The following is a 20,246-nucleotide window of genomic DNA, read 5'->3' as shown; positions in this document are numbered from 1 at the left end:
GGAATAAATTGCGGCTGAAACAGCAGCCCTCTTTCAGGAACTCACTCGGACTGATAACACGTCTAGTTTAAAAACTTCTGAGTTTATTTCTTTGAAAATAATCCTATTTCACGTTCTGGATATGCTCCAAAAAAGATTCTCAATTTGTATGTATTTTACATTTGTTGAATATTTGTAATTATACAATAGATTTTTCTTATGCTGACGAGAAAAGTGTCTCTGTAAAAAAGATAATCAAGAGCGTAAATCTCGATTCAAAAGCGAAGACACCACCAAAATTACGCCGGCGAAGACTAAACCGAGATTGCTCATCGTGAAACAGCCAAAACACGCGTGATCACTTACTCTCTCACAAACACAAGCGGAGAAGGATAAATTCACAGATGTTCGTGAACAAGTTCTCATCAAGAGCATTCTAAAAATTATGAAAATGGGTTTGCCTCAACAGGGGCGCCTTCCTCCATGATGGATTCGATTAGCGACGTGCCGTTGATAATCTTGGTTGTTGCTACTAAATACTCGGTTGAGCCTGGGGCAGAGAGAATAACTCAATGTGAGTAAATGCTGCAAAGGTTCGGGTTTGAGAAGTAAACGCGAATCGAGACAGTAACGCGAATCCTCGAATGCGTTGGTATATCTTTTTCTTATTCTCTCGATCGCTCCCAAAACATGAATCACTTCCCAAATTTTGCGTTATCAGAGTTCCATCATGCTTTCATGAGATAAAAAGTACTCAATCATTAGTTGGAAAAGTTATTGTCCTGTAGTATAAACTTTAAGGTGATTTCAACCCTTGAAATGGGAGAGGAAATAAGGGGCGTGAAACCGTTTTTTATTACTTCTGGTTTCCAAACTTTTGGTTTTTGAGAGTTTCAGTCTGTATTTCGGAAACATAAAACACGTGACACTTCCTTCAAAGCTGAGGTACGACAAACTAAGTTGCAGCACTCTCTAATGACCGCACAGCTCATCACAACCGAACATTATATTCCACCAATTAGAACCATTTATTTACAAGGAGTAACACTCACTATTTTCCTGCTGAGTAAGAAATCTCAGGGCAGAAATCTCAGCGTGTGTACAACCTCCAATAAAGAAAACCAATGTTACTTTTGGTGGACCATCCATGGAACTGTCTACGCCTGTCGATGGCCCTGAACAGATTTTAAAAGACAGAAAATAACAATTTTGACCCTCACCAAATCAAAGACGGAAACACAATTTAATACCGATAATAAGTATCCCTCCTGGCCAAACTAGTTTTTAATTAAAATTTTAAGTCCATGTCACTCATCCTTAACATAAAATGTAAGTTTAAAACTGTTCATATTTACAGACGTTTCTGTGACTGATGGAGTAGAATATATACCCAACTATGCAAAAGTCTGTCATTTTCCCAATTCAGAATTTCCGTTTTTCCCTCTTCACACCCAGGCTTTAAATCGGTAACCTCACTAACAAGGCTAGTCAATTGGGCGGCCATATGAAAATTCACCCTTTTCATTTTCTGCTGCCTTTGAGGCAAAACCCAGTGGACGTCCGAAATGATGTCAGTGTAATTGGGAGTTCTAGTCGTCCTAGAACTGAAGGGTTAACCTTAGTAAAAGAAGTGGTTTCTGTAGGTTTCACCCTATGGCCAGCTTACCAAAGAAAGGGAATGTGTTCTGCTGTAAGGACACAAGTTGAATATTTAGGGGTGAACTGATAAAGTTTAATTTCAACTCGTAAGCGTGGTAGGGGGCAAATATCCAGTGGGGTTAAAAGTAGTCTGTTCCCACTGCCTAGTAAACAATGTGTGCGCCTCACAAAAAACTAAACCTGTCAATGTGCCAGAACGATCGTGAATCTTACTTTTCTGGAGACCAGGAGGCAGCCGTTGGACTTCTTCCACTGCGGGGCCTGGGAGCAACCGAAGGACCTGAAGAAAATTCAAACAGATTATCTGTGCAAGTTCGTACAATTTTACTAGCTACGAAGCATGGTTTCCTCTAACAATATATCTGAGTATGGATGGATAAAAAAACGATGCAGATAAAAAGCAACTGAACTGCTTTAGAGACGAAACGGCGCCAGTTTCCAAATTAGACAGGTCAAAGAGGACAGGGTAGTATTGTCGATGGAACAAATCACTAAACGTGCTCTCACCAAGCAGGGAGGATAAGTCACTCTAGTGGTCAATAAGTTTATTGGAACTAGAATTTCAAATGCCTAACGCTCCAGGCGTCGTTTACTGCGCACGTCATAGACTGTTTTCCACGCGCTTTTCTATGCTCTCATCTGGCATCCCGCGTAAGGGACTAGTCTCTGGCAATGGTCCACATATTGCATTCTAAAAACAAAGAAATTTGTACGATCACGCGTCTGTTTACCTCTTCAAGTCCTCTCCAGCCCTGCGGCCGCGCCAGAAACTGCGCCAGCCGGACAGTGAGCGGCGCGTATCCTGAAAAGACGTATGCGATGTCGTTCGGGTTCTGAAAAGTGATAACGAAAATTAATATCCTGATATCCACACCATACTGGCCAATTCTTGACATGTCCTCTCGCCCATAAGTCGCTGCGGTATTTTCGACCAACACACTCTAGTAGCCCTCACTTCATGCCATGTTACATGAAGAATACCAATTTAAAATACCCATCTCTATTTACCTGCTCCTGGACATCTTCCACGACAAGCTTCATTGACTTGCGCAATTGATTGTAAGATCGAGACGGCTGCGTCTGCGCTCTTAGCAAGCCAGCAGTTTCCAATGTAGAAAGCGTCCTGTATGTATGCTCAAAGCCATATGTCTACGAAAAAGAGAAATAGCGCTTTAGGCTTTGGCAGACTAAAGAGGAAACTACAGAAAGGTAATGATTGAAAGCATTCCATTTTTCGTTCTTTTTTTTTTTCCTATCGTGCATTTTTATTTTTTTTCTCTACCCAAGTAGAAAGACAAACTAAGAAACTCACCTGTAGGATTTCCCGATAGTAGAACTCCAACATCTTTGGTTTAAAACCGTTATTTGTTAAACACTGAGCGCACAACAAACGAAGCACCTTGCAAATTTGAAATAAATAAAGTGAAAGATAGATTGTTGCAATGAGAAGCAGAGAGGGGAAGAGAAGTATTGGACAAAAGAGGACCTAACAATATCAATATTGCAGTTATTAACACAAAAGAGAATTAAAATACCACGAGAAGGTAGACGCTACACAGACCAATACAAATGAAGTTTATGTTGAGTCACCAAACATGGTTAATAAAGAGGTTAGGGGATGGGTGGGGGAAATCGTGAACGCAAGTGAAACGTACGTTATCAACTGCAAGCACCTTTGCGTCAGCCAATAAGATTCCAGAAAGTCATACTGTGCACGAGGGTTAAAAACTTTAAAGATTTCAGACAGGTCATTAGGTGATGGTATCGTCTGTTTACTTACGGTAATCAGCGGTTTCTTCAATCCAAAGCATTTCTCTATGTAAGGGTTGATTTTATCCGTGTCCAAGCCTTGAGCCAGTTCTGAACAAAAATTAGAAAAAACCATGGAAATATATTTTTACTATATTGTATTGTTGAATGCAACAAAGTAAAAAGTTTTGAGAATTAATCAAATCATCATCAGTGGGATATTCTCAGCCAACTCAAATATACAAGTTACGAGCGTAAGTAACTTTGGAGTTACGTAAAAACACATCGACTAATTTCGAGGTGCGTCTTCTTCTTTCATCTACGGACGCAAGAAAGCTGTCGTGGGGGTCAGAGCGAAGAGAAAAACATTTTTGAGCTCGAAGCTAAAGGCAAAAAAATGGGCGACAAGTTTTGAAATGAATTGAGTCACTAGTTGTAAGACTTTTTTAACAATTTTTTTAAGTTCACTGTGAGTTATCTCTGTCACTTATCTCAACAAATTTATTTTCCTTTTGAACTGACAGAAGTCGTTAATTGAAATTCAATGCAACTCCAAAAAATTACCATTATCGTTCGCAAGAGGGTAGCGAAGCATATCAGAACAGAAAAAAAGCAGGGTGGATTTTGTACAAAAAGAGACAGAGAACTACGATTACCATAATGCAGTAATGAACGAGTCACGAAATCTTTGGAGCAGACGCACGCCTCAACAGCAATGTTCCCTTAGAAAAGCTCTTCAGACTAACGAAAGAGGATTTCAAACCTTTAATTTGCTTGAATGAACCTCAAGGAGAACTGGTGTTGTCAAACGATGTCAATATGTTGTTGTACAAGAGAAAGACAGCTTGTCAATGACGTCATAGGGAATTGTATTCCACTGTTTACGTAAATTGTTTTATTTGGTTGAAGCACAGGCGGCCCAAGCTCCAGCTGTGAGATGATCATCTTGCAAAATACACCTTTTGCTGTTCATACAATCGTTTATTCAAAATGGTCAATCATTAACGTGAACTGACAAACGTGTGTAGTAATAACAATCAACTAGGGAAAAAGAAATTTCAAAATTGTTCGATTACAGTGTACTGTAATGTAATGTTTTGTAGTTTTCCTTCAATTTCTTCATTATTTAAACATCTTGGAATGTACGTTTGCATAAATCTGTACCACTGTCCACATTTAGCAGCCGTGATAGTGCCTATGATTCTCTGCAGGGCCTGACGTAGCAATTTAGTGCGGTAATTGCTTGACGCGATTCCTTGTCGTCTTGCCTCTCCTCTGTTGTTCATCTGTTCTTGCTGCTCTGGACGACTTATGTCCGCTTTTATGGCTGCTTTTAAGGTACTTATTGCTTGCTCTACGATGTTAAGAAACGAGCTGTATGGTGGTAGCTTTTTAAGCTCAGAATTTGACCAGAAATGACAGGATTGTAGTGAGCTGGTGTGCCGTCATAAATGAAAATCATATGTTCATTTGGGTCGAGGTTTAGCCTTGCCTGTGACAGAAAATCATTAAATCTTTGTCCATTCATTCCAACGAGAAATTCCGAGTGAAAAACGAGTCCATTAGTGGATGAAATTGCCAGTGCTACAGAAACATTTCTCCCTCGCTGACCACATACTCGTCAATATGCCCTCTCTCCCGTCCTTGCTCGTCCGTGTCTTCTTGTCGTCCAAATATTGTACCTACACTCGTCTACAAGTATTCTATGATTCATTACAGCATGGGGCATGAACCAGTTGGCATAGTCGACTCTTTTTTGCAGGACATCAGGGCGGTTTTCGTTCAACTGGGAGTGGCCTTGCCAATTTTACACGATACAACATACCTTCAAGTGTTCTTGCCAATGTACGGTCATGGATTGTTGGTTTTCTTGGAAGACGCTGTCTCAATTCTTGATTTATCTGTACTAGTGTTAGCTGGTAATTTTCGTTTAAAATGTCATTCAGGCAATTCCTCATTTCATCATCTACTCGAACATGATTTGCTCCTCCTCGTGGTCTCTCCGCGATCCTTCCCTCTCTCAAGTATCGTGGAACGATACTTCTTGCCGTTGATCGGTTCACTCCGATAGTGACGGCAACCGTCAAATAATCGTTATTAACATCTTCGAAGGCTTGAATAATTCTTTGTCGTTGTTTAAGTAGGATACTGTTTCTTAATGGCGTGATTTTCGTCGATTGTTTCTGTCTCCAATGCTACTACTTGTCCATACAGCGTACTGTTTCTACTTGTGCTGTACATGTAAAATGTTCTTCATTTTATGTCTGCTTCAGCAAAATATTGTGCAAAAAAAAACATAAAATTTAACTGATAATGTACATACTCTTGTATTTTTGTTCCGTATTTTAAAATGCCTGTAACAACGATGAATGACACTGATGACAATTTTTTCTTATCATTGTTTATTCGAAAAACACTAATGTTTTTCAGTTCACGTAAATGATTGACCATTTTGAATAAACGATTGTATGAAGGTGCAATTGATCGTGCGTCTCTATGCAAATTGTATCATGGTATGTCTCTAATACGCAATTGATTGTCATACCATACAATTGATTTTCTATTGGTGTTAATGATCAACCATTGCGCGAGATTGAAAGTATATTTGTGCTGTTTGATTGTCCAAAGGTGCAATTGTTCATCCATAGATGCTATTGAATGTTAATAGATATGCAAATAGCGTTATTGAAAGTTCTTTCGCGTTAATGAAGTTCATGGAAGTGCTAATGAATGTATATTTGCCGCATAGTTTCAACTGTTGACGTAAATGAATGTACATTTTGCGTAAATAAACAGCAAAAGGTGTAAGAGTCATGGCGAAATTATAAGAGTTTGTATGGGAATATTTACGACCGCTCCTTAGAGTAACAAAAATTACAGTCAAACTCTCAAAAAAATACCTCACCTTACTTCCATAGTGCATTGCTTGTTATCTGACCGCCTACTATGTTGAAAAGAACCCATTTTGGCGAGTTATTCATTTCTAGGTTTACTTCTCCATGATTAGTAAACCTGTATTTTTTTTATTCCAGCTGGGGCTTGGGCCGCTTGTGGTTAAGGCGAAATATCTTGAAATTGTTTTCAGGAAGAAACGAATATCCAACTCGAGGGAGCGACAGAAATTAAGTCTGACTCTAACCGACGAAAAAACTCATTGTCGACAACATTTAAGTACAATTTCGTCTACATTTCGCAAGTGACAGGCCGCTACACATGAATATTCAACACGAAAATTTCTCCCCGATGACATGCGTAGTAAGATTCACAGCATAGTAACAGAGAAAGTCTAACTTTACGTGCTGCATCGTGCTCTTGGCGATTAGGTTGTCTAACAATCCAGTTACTATGGGTTCTGGTGTATCAAAGAAATCAAGAAATCTTAATGTAGTGCCTCAACAACCTCAAATGGACACGGCTGTGAACAGACCGCCAATATCTGATTTGAAGCCCAAAGTTGTTCAACACCGGCCTGCACAAGATCATCGCCATACGTCAAGTGTAAACAAGGAGCACACGAACGAAGAACAAAGTGAGAGGATTTCACTGGATGAGTGGGAAGTCTTACTTAAATACACGCACAGCTTCCCAGAGCAACAAGATGACCTTCAAACGATGTTAACCCCTCTACAAGGTTTGAGAAAAGCCGTAGACGACAAATCCAAGGGACATATAATTCAATATTCTAAGCTGGGAGGAACAATTGAAGAGTTGGCTGAAAAAAGCTACAGCACATATACATCAGCAGGGACGAACGACTCAGAAAAATTCAGTACACTGATGGAGTTTATAACTGAAGTCGAAGGAGCAACAGTGCTGCATAGCTTCGTGAAAAACTGTTTCAAAGATTACTATACTGATGGAACAGACGACGAATTGGGAACAAGTGACCAAGAGGAGACTTTCACTTGCTTTGACAGCCTTTTATTCGCACTGTCAATAATACAAAACTTTGCTGATTTCCACGATGGTTTTTGCTTGGCGAGCGCTCAAGATGGAGTTGTACTAACTTGCATGGAGAATATCAAGAGGATCGATCAAGAGAATGATGACTGGCAAAGCGAAGATGAAGAATCTGAAACATTTCTAATACTTGACGCGTGCACCGGCATTTTGCACAACATTTCTCGCCGACTGAGAGATCGCCAATGGTTTACTAACAGTGACGAGACTTTACTTTATTTTGCAAAGGTTAAAGTGGCAAGTATTGCTGCCTCGGCCTTGTTGTGCCTGGCGTACCTTGTTAATGAAGAAACTAATCATCTAATCTCCGCCGAAAAAGACTTGCTTCGCTTCATTATAACAATGTTAGACGAAGCTTGGAATGCAGAAGACCGCCGAAGCAACGGATTCTCCGCTAAGGAACTTGCAGAAGGACTCAGTCATTTGGCAATTAACGACAACAATAAGCAAATTCTTGGATGCGAAGGGGCAATAAGAGTTTTAACGTCAACACTAAAGACCTCAAGTGACGACGAGGAACGAGCGAGTGCGGTCAAAGCATTGTGGATGCTGGCTTTCGACGACTCTAACAAGGATATCATTCGAGAGGGAGACGGAACCGTGGACATCTTACGCACATTACACCACAGTCAAAACGCTGAAGTGCAAAAGGTAGCCGCTGGAGCATTGTGGGAGATTGAAGGAAAGACAGCAAGAGACAAAGCCGACAAGACAAAAGAGGGGTCTGGAAACCACGTGATGATTAGCTACCAATGGGATGCTCAGGATGTCTTGGTTCAAGTCAAAAATCAACTTCAGGCTAATGGATACAGAGTTTGGATGGACCTGGAGCAAATGGGTGGGTCCACACTGGACGCAATGGCCAAAGCTGTCGAGAACGCTGCTGTTGTATTGATCTGCGTGTCACAACGATACAAAGAGAGTCCCAACTGTCGTTCAGAGGCCGAGTACGCCTACCAGTTAAGAAAAGACATCATTCCTTTGATGATGCAGAAAAATTACAAAGCGGATGGCTGGCTAGGAATGCTGTTGGGAACGAAACTGTGGATTGGCTTTCAGAGTAAGCATACCATTGATTCTGGTGTGGCAAAACTGGTCAGAGAATTAGCGGGAAGAGGAAAAGATGTGGATCACACAGACGGCCCCCCAGAGGCGGTGATTAGAACAACCGAGGTCACTACTCTAACAAAACAGCCCTCTAGTTCAGATGTAGCCGGGTGGACAAATGAGGACGTGAAAAAATGGCTGAAGAAAATTGGATTGACACAGGTGTGTGACAAAGACATGGCTGAATTCACAGGACAAACATTGATTGAACTTCAAGATCTCCGAGGAGAATGCCCAGATTATTTTTACAAGTGTCTTGAACACACACTTCAGCTTAAGAACATGTTTCATGTACTCAAGTTTAGAAAGGAGTTGGACAAACTGCTGGGAAATTAAATGCGATTGACAGAATACGAAATTCTTCTCGTTCGCCCAGTTATGGAACAGTTGCATGTTGGGTGTCGCACAATTCTTTACATTGAAGAGCAGAACTCGTGTATGACCATGTAGTTCTGGACTGTAAAGAAGACTCGCTCACCAAACGGACACGCTTTCACATGAATAAATTAAGACAAAATGACCCAATGTACCCCGAGAATAGACTCTTGTTTTTATATACAATTTGTTTTCAGTCAGTTCGCTAAGGACGTAAATTCAGGTGGAATAAGTCGGTGGTTGAAAAACGCGTCGCAACAACCAAATTCAATGTTGACGCTATAGCAACAATATTCGATGGGCAACTTAAGATACTAGAATAAAACCCTCCAAGGTTTAAAAACCAACGAAGGTTCTAAGTCACCATAAATTATCGATCAGTCGAACTGGCATTGAACACACTCCAAGGTTTTCTTTAAGATCTAGTGCAAAGATGAATCATATTGAAAAAAATGAAGTCACCGCTTTCGTCATAAAAATACACGCACACTGTTAAGAGTCTTAAAAAAATCGCATTATCACAGCGATGAAATCTCATTTAGACACTGGCTCAGTGCATCCACGCTTCCCTCTACTGGATCGCAGGCACAGCAAAAGACACATCACTATAGACTGTGTCTTAATAATGTAAAGACAGTCTCAATAATGTAAAGATGGAACTACTTTAATGTTGTGGTACGCAGCAATGATCATGAGAAAGGCACCAGTTATCATAAATCACTTTTGATAAACACAAACCTTGTTCAACTTGAATACGTTCTCTGAACTCTTCAGAATCAGTTTGTTCCTTGACCATCTCTGCTATGGTCGTATCTAAAAACAAGGATGCATATCTCCCTTAATGTCTTTTGATTTACCTTGAATCTGAAGTTTTTGCATTTGCATACTACCAGCTTGTCTAGTCTGGAGGACCAACGATCCTAAAATTGGAGCTTTATGAATTCATTTACAACACATGAAAACCAGCGAAAAAGCCTAAAATTGGATCTTGAAAGCTTTGAAATGCATATACACATGAAAACCAACAGTTGCAGTCAAACTATTTGATGTGACCCAAAAGGGAGGAAGATAAAAAAACTCACTGTCCACTCCCGTGGTCACCCTAGTTATCGTTTTGCAACAATGTACATTTCAGTGGAGGGCAACAGCATGACGTGAAATCAATTACAGTCAAAGATGACAACAATGTGAGAAATTTCAGAATGGTCAGGTTAGAGTAATTATTTCATTCAGTTTGAGGTTATTTGCGAGACTATATTAATTTGGTTAAAAAAATCAAAGATGATATCAAGCCATACTGCTAAGGAAAAGTTTAGTACATTGATTAGTTAATTATTTGAATAATATTAAAGTGATGATTCCAAAGCACTCAAAAGTATGTAAAGTCCTCGGAAAAGTGCTACAGTATAAATTCTAATGATTAACCTTAAATCAGGTCAGACTCATGTCTTACAAGTTACACAGTTACAGAAAAGAATGAACATTTTAAACTCCAGGACCTAGTTGTTCAGAGAGCAGATAATGCTATCTAATGGACAAATCTCTATGAAATAGACAAGTGTTAACAAAACATACTGCACTTTCCACCATATCAAGTGTTATTCAGTGGATATAACATTATCTGCCCTCAAACCACTGGGTCCAGTACAATACACTTCTTCACTCACGAGTTGCAAGAGAAGCTTTTGCTCTTTGCATAAATGGAATCCTCTGAACATACTGTTTCATTTCACCCACTGTTTTGGCACTTTTGTGCTCCTGGTGATGCAAAATGCAAGATAAAAAAGAATCTTCAGCAAAACTCAGAATAGGAGTCACACAAGACATCAAAGGAGCTTACTACTTTTTCAGGGTTAGTACTCTTTTAGGAGGTGTTTTATTGTTTGTCTCTTGATATAGTGTCAGGCTATTGATATAAATTGATCAGGCAATCAGACAAACAATAAATCATCTATTAAGTTATTAAACACAATGAATAATAACATATTCTTTAGCAGAGTACTCTTTTACTTTCAACCTCATAAAATTCCATGACTTTCCATGATCTCTTGGGTCCAACACTTGTTTGAATTTTTATGTGAGGAGATTACTATCACTCAAAGGAGGCATTCTTTGCATTGTCATTTTCAGCTAAGAAATTTTCAGTCATTCCCCTTGACTTCCATAACTATCAATGATATAAATCTAACTCCAGAGATGAGGTTTTCTTTTACAGTCACAGTAGGATGGAAATGATGTGAATTACACCTCGTATCAGCAAACCCATCATAATAAACAAAAGAACTTAGGTACTAGGTAAAGTCTGTACTCAAGCAAAATGACTCATGCAGCCAGAGTTTATCTCAGTTTCCATTGCATGAAGTGATTAGGAGAATTTCTACTTCCTATGGGTGGGATACCAGTCCATCACAAGGTTACCCCATATCACTTCATAACACTCCCCTGATAATTTGCTGGTTCCCATTTTTACTTCTGAGTGGAAAGAGGCACAATCCTCATGACCCAGACTCCAGTGCACTTACTATTACCCTACAGCTTCTTCCAAATTTATAAATAAACAAACTGTCTCTAAAATCTGTCAGGTTTTTTTTTTAACCAATACCTTGGCATTTATCAACCAGATCGGAGGAAGGTAAAAGAAACTTTGAGAAATCATCAAAGATATGTTTTTGGCCATGAACTGACCTCAAAGGCAGCACTAATCTGCTTGGCTTTCCTGCTCAAGTGAATTCCCACAGCAGAGAAATTTAGATCTCGAATATCATAGAACAACTCATCACTGGAGTTTAAAACAACTTTCTTAGGTCCAGTGGGTTGTTGTTGTTGAAGTCCTCCAGGTCCTTTCTCTTCAGTTTGAGGGAATCTCTCAGGTGGAAACTTTGCTGTGGCTTCAAAGAGAAAATACAATTTGTGAAGTTTATATGAAATAATTCATATTTGTACTGCGGTTGCAGATGAAAGTGAAATGTGATCATCGCAGTAAATTTTCCAATTTAAGCAATTGGAAAGAAGAGGCCTGAAAAAAATCAGGGCTTCAACGGGATTCGAACCCGTGACCTCCGCGATACCGGTGCGATGCTCTACCAACTGAGCTATGAAGCCACACATTGGGAGCGAGGTCAATTTATTGAGTTCATATCTTCCCGTGCAGTGAAATGATGTGAAGTTTATATGAAATAATTCATATTTGTACTGCGGTTGTAGATGAAAGTGAAATGTGATCATCGCAGTAAATTCTTTCCAATTGCTTAAATTGGAAAATTTACTGCGATGATCACATTTCACTTTCATCTACAACCGCAGTACAAATATGAATTATTTCATATAAACTTCACATCATTTCACTGCACGGGAAGATATGAACTCAATAAATTGACCTCGCTCCCAATGTGTGGCTTCATAGCTCAGTTGGTAGAGCATCGCACCGGTATCGTGGAGGTCACGGGTTCGAATCCCGTTGAAGCCCTGATTTTTTTCAGGCCTCTTCTTTCCAATTGCTTAAATTGGAAAATTTACTGCGATGATCACATTTCACTTTTAAAATACAATTTGTCTGTGATTAACTCTAGCGATTAAAGGGGGTAAGTTTCTAAAGAAACTGTGGTGCTGTGTCGGCGGGAGAGTATAGCAGGTAATTTATTGTTAACAACTGAGTTGAAAACGTAAATTGGCCACCATAAAGAGTAAAAAACCATGACCAATTTACGTTTTCAACTCAGTTGTTAACACTAAATTAACTCTAACAATTGCTGGTAACATAGTACTGTAATAACAGAATCATAAAGTAAATTCTATAATTATTCTAGGACTCAATATACAGATATAATTGCCCTTGCATCTGCAGTTACTTCAGTTCATCAGGGTGATTGTTTGGTTCCTTAACATCTGCTTGCAAATCTAACAGCAGAATTTCCACTTTATCAGAAGTGATGGAGACAAAAGTGGAATCAAGCAATTGGATTATTCAGACTCCAATTCCATCCAGCCCTAGACTCAATTTTCAACTTAGACTTTGGATTCAATAAGCTACAAGTACATTTTTAGTTGCAACTCCAGCTATAACTCATACTTCAACTTTGTCTCCAAAGAAAATGAACCTCAACTTTATTTCTTTAAGTAATCATTGAGCAGTTGTAACCTTTAACTCAATGGTACCTACTGTGGTGTATTCCATATAGTTCATCTATCAGTCCTTCATAGGTAAGTTGAGTAAATAATGGAGTGAGTAAGTCAATGTTACGATCAATTAACAGAAGTGTGTCGATTTGGGGTGAGACTTGGTTTTCTGCATCAGCTGCCTCTCGTTTCTTGCGCATCATCATGTCTAAGACTAGCTGTTTACAATAATTAATTGTAACAATTTAATAAGAAAAAGTCAATGAGAAAAATAATGCATACTACCATTGACTAACAAGCTTAAACCCATATTTTACCTTCGATGACATTTAATGAAACAAAACTATAATCATTTCACTCAACTAACAAAAATAATTACATTTTCAAATAAAATGGATTGTAAAATAACCCAAAACAAAATTTCACTCTGAGGAACAGAAACATTTTTATGACTAAAATCTATGACTATTTATTTTAATAACTGTAGCACTAAATTTTGTAGTTACCCTACTTTGTTTCCTGAAATTTTAAAATGAAGTTTGGCCAGTAACACTGAACTTCTACGTACAATTTCACTAAATTTTGAAGTCTTTTTAAAAATACAAGCTGAACCAAAACAGCACTGAAAAAATTTAATCTTTGGAAAATGAACCATTATTGAGGCTTTACATCAAAAATAGTTCTATATGTGATACAAAGATACCTTGAGGAATAAGTATTTACTGTCTTACAATTTTACCAGTACATTATTTGATCAATGTAAGAAATACACCTCTCATTTTTTTTTGACAGATTTTTCAAAACACTTATCTTTATCTATTTATATTTACCATGATCAATAAATCAGTATGGCTCTCACCTTTGACATATCTCCCTTTGCATAAATCTTAGGGATTGTGCCATACAATGTTTGAAGTGTCATCAAGGAGTTGGCAACATAAAATAATGATGTGGAGTCATTTTCCAGGTAACACTCCTGCAAAACAAATTGAAAAAATTTACAAATAGAGAGATATTTCATCGCACCTTCTCCAAACTAACAAAACTTCATTACTTGCAATCTTTGCAAATAGCTATAGATTGGCAAAGCAAGAAGATTATTTTGGTGCTTGCTTTCACAAACACTTGTGGGATGTTTGAAAATACTACAACAAAAATGGATCTAAGCCCATTTTTAAAAAATTACAAAACTCAAATTAAGGGGAGTACCTTACCAACTTTCAGTTATTTATTTAGTAATAGAATGATTAAATTTCTGCAGTTTACCTTGAAGCTGGACTCCATCTCAAGTGACAAGACATCACTGTCCAATGGTATAAGCTCTAGAGGATATTCATCAATGTTGATAAAAGATACCTTCCATTCCTGAAAACAAAACAGCGCTATAAAATATCAGAACGTACCCTAATGTTTCCAGCACACATCCACATACCTTTTGAATAAGCTAAAAGTTTTCAACCAATTGGATGTGCTAGAAAATTACAGTGCAGGTATCTCCTTGAATAAGTATCCATACCCTCTCCTATACACCAACCCCCTTGATTAAATTGGGCATACAGTAAAAGTTGTTCCTATTGTCACTGTAAAGTTTTGTAAGAATGACTATTAACTACAGCAGTATCATTACAATTATGTGGAACAACAAATTATATGTCTCCATGGATAATGTACAAAATTTTGATGCTGTGGTAAGATTTAAATTAAATAAAATCACAACTCCTGACACAAGTACTAAATTGCAACCTTCCTTCCAATAAGTGCACAAAATTTGGACCAAAATTTTCTATAAGCCCACAGATACCTTCTCAAGGAAACAAGGTTACCTTTAGCAGGCTCTCAAAGTTCTTGACCCTTATAACTTAAAATCACAGCTTGGGATTATGATACATCACAGCTTTGGATTAAGAAATTATGAACAACAACAATTATAATAACATCACACTCTTGCATGTGTTAAGATGTAACATATTTATTTTAAAAAAATTATACAACTAGTAAACTTACCTCAAGTTTCCTTTGACATAACAAAGTCTTTCTTGGAACAAAAAGGATGGTGAACTCTTTTTTCTTGCTTTCAGTCTTGCCTTCCTCACTGAATAACAAAGTGAAACAATTGGCAACATTTGATAATTAACCTTCCTATTGGCCTATCAAACTTCAATGTTTTGATGACATAACTGCAAAGTTTTCCCACCCATTTGGATGAAGGTTTTGCATTTCCTGCCCACTTGAGAGGGTTTTTGCAATAGTGGATGATGATCAGCAATAGCATTTGAAGTCAACAAATAGAGTAGAAATTTCAACTGTGGCATACCACTATCCACCAACTAACACATTCAAGTGAAAGCTCTCGTACAGCTCCATTCACTTACTGACAGAGGTTGAAAGAATGTTGTTCATCAATGCAAAGACAGTATCAAAAATTAAGAATGAATAGTGCCACAATTTTAAAGTTTTTCTACCAAAAATGTTGAAGTTTTGAAGTTTGGTAGTGCAACAGAACATGTTTTTGTCACACTCATGGAAAGGTTGATGCTATCAACCATAGTACTAGTATTTAATTTACTGCACTTAAATGTAGACACGAGGCCCTCATGTTGACATTTTGATCCTCTGCGAGAAAAGTGTTTGTGAATACTCCTTTCAAATTGCATACAGTCTAGAGCTGATAGGTAATGAGAATTAAGATGATTTTCAACTAATGACATTTTCTCTGGACAAAAGACAGTGTGAATACTTTCATCTACTGTGTACAGTGGAAATAGCTTAATCTTATGTGGACAGTGTTGATAGCTGAATCTAATCTAGACTTTTCAGGCAGACTTTGTACATGAGGGTATGATTGACTATTTAATGTTAAGTGTAGACTTTGTAGAAAGCTGTACAAGACTGTATACATGTATGTTAGACACTGTAGAAAGCTTTACTTACTGCTTACAGAGAAGACAGTTATTTTATTGTTATTCCTACAGAGTAGATTATTTTACATACTCTAGACCATCTGAGTGTGGATAGTGAGAGTTTTGAATATGTATAAAGTACAGTACATATGAAGTTTTTGACAAAGTGATAATCTGCTGTCTTAGAATGAAGTACATATCAAAATTGTTCACATGTTTTAATTTTCAACTCAACTGAACATTTTCTCTTTGAGAGTAAGTTAGAACTTCAGCTTACCTTAGGACATTATTAGCAATAATGTCCATCAATGATGGTTTAGGTCTTGTGATAAATATAACGTTATGCACTTGTGATGGAGGTAAGCGCCCAGGACGAAGAGGGAACATGACTTCAACTTCATGTTCCTGTGTTAATTAGAAGAAAAGCACACATTATGGAACAACCTCAAAATCCACAAAGTATTCATATTTACAATTTATAATAACATATTATGAACAAAACACTCAAGGCAAACGTGAAAACAAGTGCTCAATTTTAACTGTTTTCACATCTTTAAGTGGGGAAATAAGACTCTAAAAGTCTTCATTTTTTTCCATTTTTTTGTTTAATACATTGGTTTCCATGTCAGAGCAACTTTCTTTGTAACTTTTTTGTTGATGGAGAAACATGAGAAAATGTAATCATGATGTTCCAATAATTACAATGACTGCAAAGGTTTACAGTCAAGTTAGTATAGGATTAGCTTGTATGTGCTGAATTTTAGTTCAGGTTTAATTTCTTTGTTTAGGACAACATGATCCATTCATTTTGATTGCTTTGCTACATGTTTTGTATCAATTCCTTTAGTCAATGAAACAAATTAAGCATAAAAATACACTCTTTCAAATCACAGGTTGGTTTATGTTAGTTATGTATGTCTTGCTGAACTTTTAAATCAAGTAGCATCAGGTGACATCTTACTGTTAACCCTTTAACTCCCATTAGTGACCAAGGCAGAATTTCTCCTTACAATATCAATACAATATCAAGCAGACAAGTGATGAGAATAAAGGAAAATATTAATTAGGGGATTATTACTTGATCCAATACTGAATTCTCAAAAGCAACATCAGAAGAACTATATGGCAGACAGTAAGAAGAATTACCAATGAGATCTTGGGAGTTAAAAGGTTAAGGATGGGTAAGGTAAGAAAATACACCAAAATGTTGTTTGATTGGAGGGCACCTTCAGTGGTTTCTAAAAATAAGCCATTTTGATGTTTTACAAGTGATAAGGAAATCTGGCAACTTGACTTTTTATTTCAGGTGACATGACTCAGGTTTCAGGTGACATGTCTTTGGAGAGATGACTTCTGGGTGACTTGACCAGTTACTACTGCAAGGTAGACTGAGATGTTTTGCCAAATGCTATCTCTTCTACCACAATTTTAGTTAGAAAAATAAATGAGTTGGAATATCATTAAGTCATACCTTTAATAGCTTGTATTCAGCAATCAAACCAAACGGCCCAGTAAGCTTGTCGTCCCAAACCAGAGCCTATTGCAAAAAGCAAAAAAAAGTATATAATTTTAAAAAGTTTCGTCCAAATTAAAGGTCAATTCTAAAACTTTCATTCCCATGACTTAAAGATCAATAGTCTCCTTAGGTACTTTCTGACATACATTAGATGAAAGTGTTGAGAATTAATTGTTAAATCAAACAATATTATTCCTTGTTTATCAAAATGTATTTATAATATTGTGGGGAGAGTTTAATTGCAGTTCACTCCTGGTAGTAAAATTGTTTAGTAAGGAATCATTCAGCAACTATCGGTTGGAAAAGCCTTGACCATCATTTCCAAGAAGGATCGATATTCAATCAAATCTACCAGATGGTTTTTCGCTACCTTAGATCCAGGCTGTTTATTCAAGCACTGAAGAAGTTCCCTTCTCGCGCATTCGCGCAGCAAGCCCACATTAACTCGACCATTCGATAGGTGGCTTCCTCCGGTGGCCGCCATCTTGAATACATATAGTGTACACTATGTGACGAGAGAGATGAGTGAACTTCCTTTTACTTGTACTACCGCTGGATATTAGGCGCCGATGAGGTAAAAGCGATAGAAGGGTTAGGAATATTTCGACTGTTTATGAATGGCTTTCTTCCTTTTTCACGCAAGGCTAGTAAGATTGACAGGATTAACTGGCAAAAGAGCTAGAGTTTTTCCTGATTTGATGTCAAAATATGGACTTGTTAGAACAATAGTGACCAAAACGAAAGGCAATTCAAACACACTTCTAATTGGATGGCGCCCTCCATGGAATCCGAAATTACTTTCAGACGTGAAAGGGTTTTCCTCAAAATCCTCAAGTATGAGATCAAGAATTTTACAAGGGTTTCGATATTTTTGCTTGGCTGGTGGTGTAGTATTTTGGTCGTGCGTTGCTGTTTCCTTGACGTTAAGTGCGACCGGATTGTTAACATTTGGGATCGAGGAGGAGACAGTACAACTAAAGCACACAAACCCCCATATGGCAAAACACATAGCGTCCATGTTTCAGTTGTATGACGATCCCGAAGATTTATTAGATGTGACGACTCTTATGGAAGACAAAAAAGATGAATACGCTTTGAAGAGAGCGGCTTACAACTCAACCTGGAAAAAGCTGTCAAATGAAGAAGGTTTCCGAACAAAGTTTGGAGACGAGGTGCTTGTGATAGGGTATAACCGCCAAGAAATCTCTTTAATTGAAGCACGTGACAGAACAGGAAAAGAAAGTGTTCACAAAAATGAAGACAGATGGAAAGTGTGTGTTTTCATTGTTGGTTCTAAAGTATCTGGTCTGGTGACGATGGAATTTCATAAAGTGACAAAAGGTGAAATCAAGTGGGTCCCTGTGTCACTTTCTGTGGAAGAGATACCCAGATCAGGAATTAAGATCTGTGATGTATCTGCTCCTCTTCCCAATGGTGTCTCAAAATTTACCAGATTCATGAATGATGACTTGTGACTTCTATTTTCGTGTAGTGCCTTGACAGACTAGACTATAGTTATGGGGGGCTGGTGACAGGTTAGGGAAAGGAGAACAAAATCAAATATGTAAACAATGGTACTACAGTTTATTTTGGGAGCCCTATGGTGGGGTCCAATCTTTGGTTTTTGTTTTTGTAACCCTAAGCATGTTGTGACAATTCACTGGTGGGAAGTTTCTGTTGGTAAGATGATTCAGGATTGGTGGCATATGATTGACCAGGTCTAAAACCTCCATTGAAAACAGATGACATAGAAATCTGTTGTATTTTAAATGTGGTCTCCTCTACAAATGGTGGTTAGGCAATTAATCAATTACTCTGGGGGTTGATTGGAAAGAGGCATCAATTGACAAAATGCTAGTCACTAGCATTCAGCACTAAAAATGCTTGGAAAAACAGCTATTGAAAAAAGCTGTCTATTTTTATAGGTAACAACATACTGCAAGTGTAATTTGGTGTTAATAAGTGTACCCTGTTCAATATTATCTGGTCTAAAAGCCTAATTAAACATTCAGAAGAAGTTCGTCTTGCAGCTCACTCCCAAAAGCAAAGAGGTATTTTTTTCATTTAGAAACTGATCTGTGAGCCAGTAAATTTGACTCAGATTCAGATATGCCTCAGTTTTGGAGTTGATCCAGTGAGCTGGTAATCTCTTGCATTATTTTTCCCACTAAATCATTTAAGTTGATGCCTCAACAAATAGTGTGATGACTCAAGAAGTTAACACAAACATTCTTCATAATGCATAACACCTCTAACTTAACCAGAAAGAATGAACAAGACAAGCACCCTTTCTTGGTATGAAAATGAAAATAGTAATGATAAAACCCAACTCCATCTTGTATTATGCATTTTTCTTAAATTGGTCTTACAATTTTATTTCACTTTTCAAGGAAAAATAATACTTTGTTTATCTTAGAAAAAAATATATTTCCTTGATGTAGAGACTCAAAAGCTTTCCCTATGCTCAGCATCATACTACCATGAAACTTGAGGGAAACCAAGCTTAATGATAAGGACTGTTTAACACTCAAATATATCCAACTTTAAAAATTATAGGAAAATTGAGGTTCTAAACCAGTATTTATTTTAAAAAATTTCTCAAATTATTTTAAAAAGAACACTGTTAGAGAAAAACAACACCAGCAGTAAAATATTGCCTTCACAATGAAATATCAGCTAGAACTACCCAGCCAGAGGAGTGCAACCCATAGTGAATTGCTCCTTGTACAGAACCAGAAATAACTGAGAGAAATCTGCAAGGTGTCTTGCACTCTGATTTTCCTTTTGAGTGAGTTTAGACACTTATGTCCAGTTTAGGACATTGTCATCTGTTTCCAATACTTTCCCCTAATTTCAGACACTTCCTTATCTTTTGGGATGTTGCT

At 37.6% G+C, this 20,246-nt stretch overlaps 3 protein-coding genes across 3 annotated transcripts; 2 read left to right on the top strand and 1 right to left on the bottom strand.

Moving 5' to 3' along the window:
* Positions 1–63: 63 nt before the first annotated feature.
* On the bottom strand, positions 64–17,888 carry LOC113665497 (vacuolar protein sorting-associated protein 33A). Its single transcript, XM_089190621.1, has 17 exons — positions 17,732–17,888; positions 17,317–17,382; positions 16,123–16,250; positions 14,950–15,037; positions 14,212–14,310; positions 13,805–13,921; positions 12,989–13,163; positions 11,515–11,717; positions 10,497–10,587; positions 9,568–9,642; positions 3,419–3,498; positions 2,951–3,037; positions 2,647–2,787; positions 2,370–2,471; positions 1,852–1,918; positions 1,032–1,154; positions 64–529 (listed from the first exon to the last, which is right to left on the bottom strand). Exons 1-17 carry the CDS (start codon positions 17,843–17,845, stop codon positions 423–425), a joined length of 1,863 nt encoding a protein of 620 aa, XP_089046747.1. The 5' UTR covers positions 17,846–17,888; the 3' UTR covers positions 64–422.
* On the top strand, positions 6,479–9,566 carry LOC149036059 (uncharacterized). Its single transcript, XM_089190619.1, has one exon. It carries the CDS (start codon positions 6,733–6,735, stop codon positions 8,788–8,790), a length of 2,058 nt encoding a protein of 685 aa, XP_089046745.1. The 5' UTR covers positions 6,479–6,732; the 3' UTR covers positions 8,791–9,566.
* Positions 17,889–17,915: 27 nt separating the features above from the next.
* LOC113665512 (uncharacterized) lies at positions 17,916–19,922 on the top strand. Its single transcript, XM_027181216.2, has one exon. The coding sequence runs from the start codon at positions 17,979–17,981 to the stop codon at positions 18,834–18,836; it is 858 nt and encodes a 285-aa protein (XP_027037017.2). The 5' UTR covers positions 17,916–17,978; the 3' UTR covers positions 18,837–19,922.
* The last annotated feature ends 324 nt before the right edge of the window (positions 19,923–20,246 follow it).

The sequence above is a fragment of the Pocillopora damicornis genome, chromosome 12, assembly GCF_964200805.1.
Source record: "Pocillopora damicornis chromosome 12, jaPocDami1.2, whole genome shotgun sequence".
NCBI classification, from domain to species: domain Eukaryota; kingdom Metazoa; phylum Cnidaria; class Anthozoa; order Scleractinia; family Pocilloporidae; genus Pocillopora; species Pocillopora damicornis.
The sequence above is the reverse complement of the archived record's forward strand: the minus strand, read 5'-3'. Positions and strand labels throughout refer to the sequence as shown.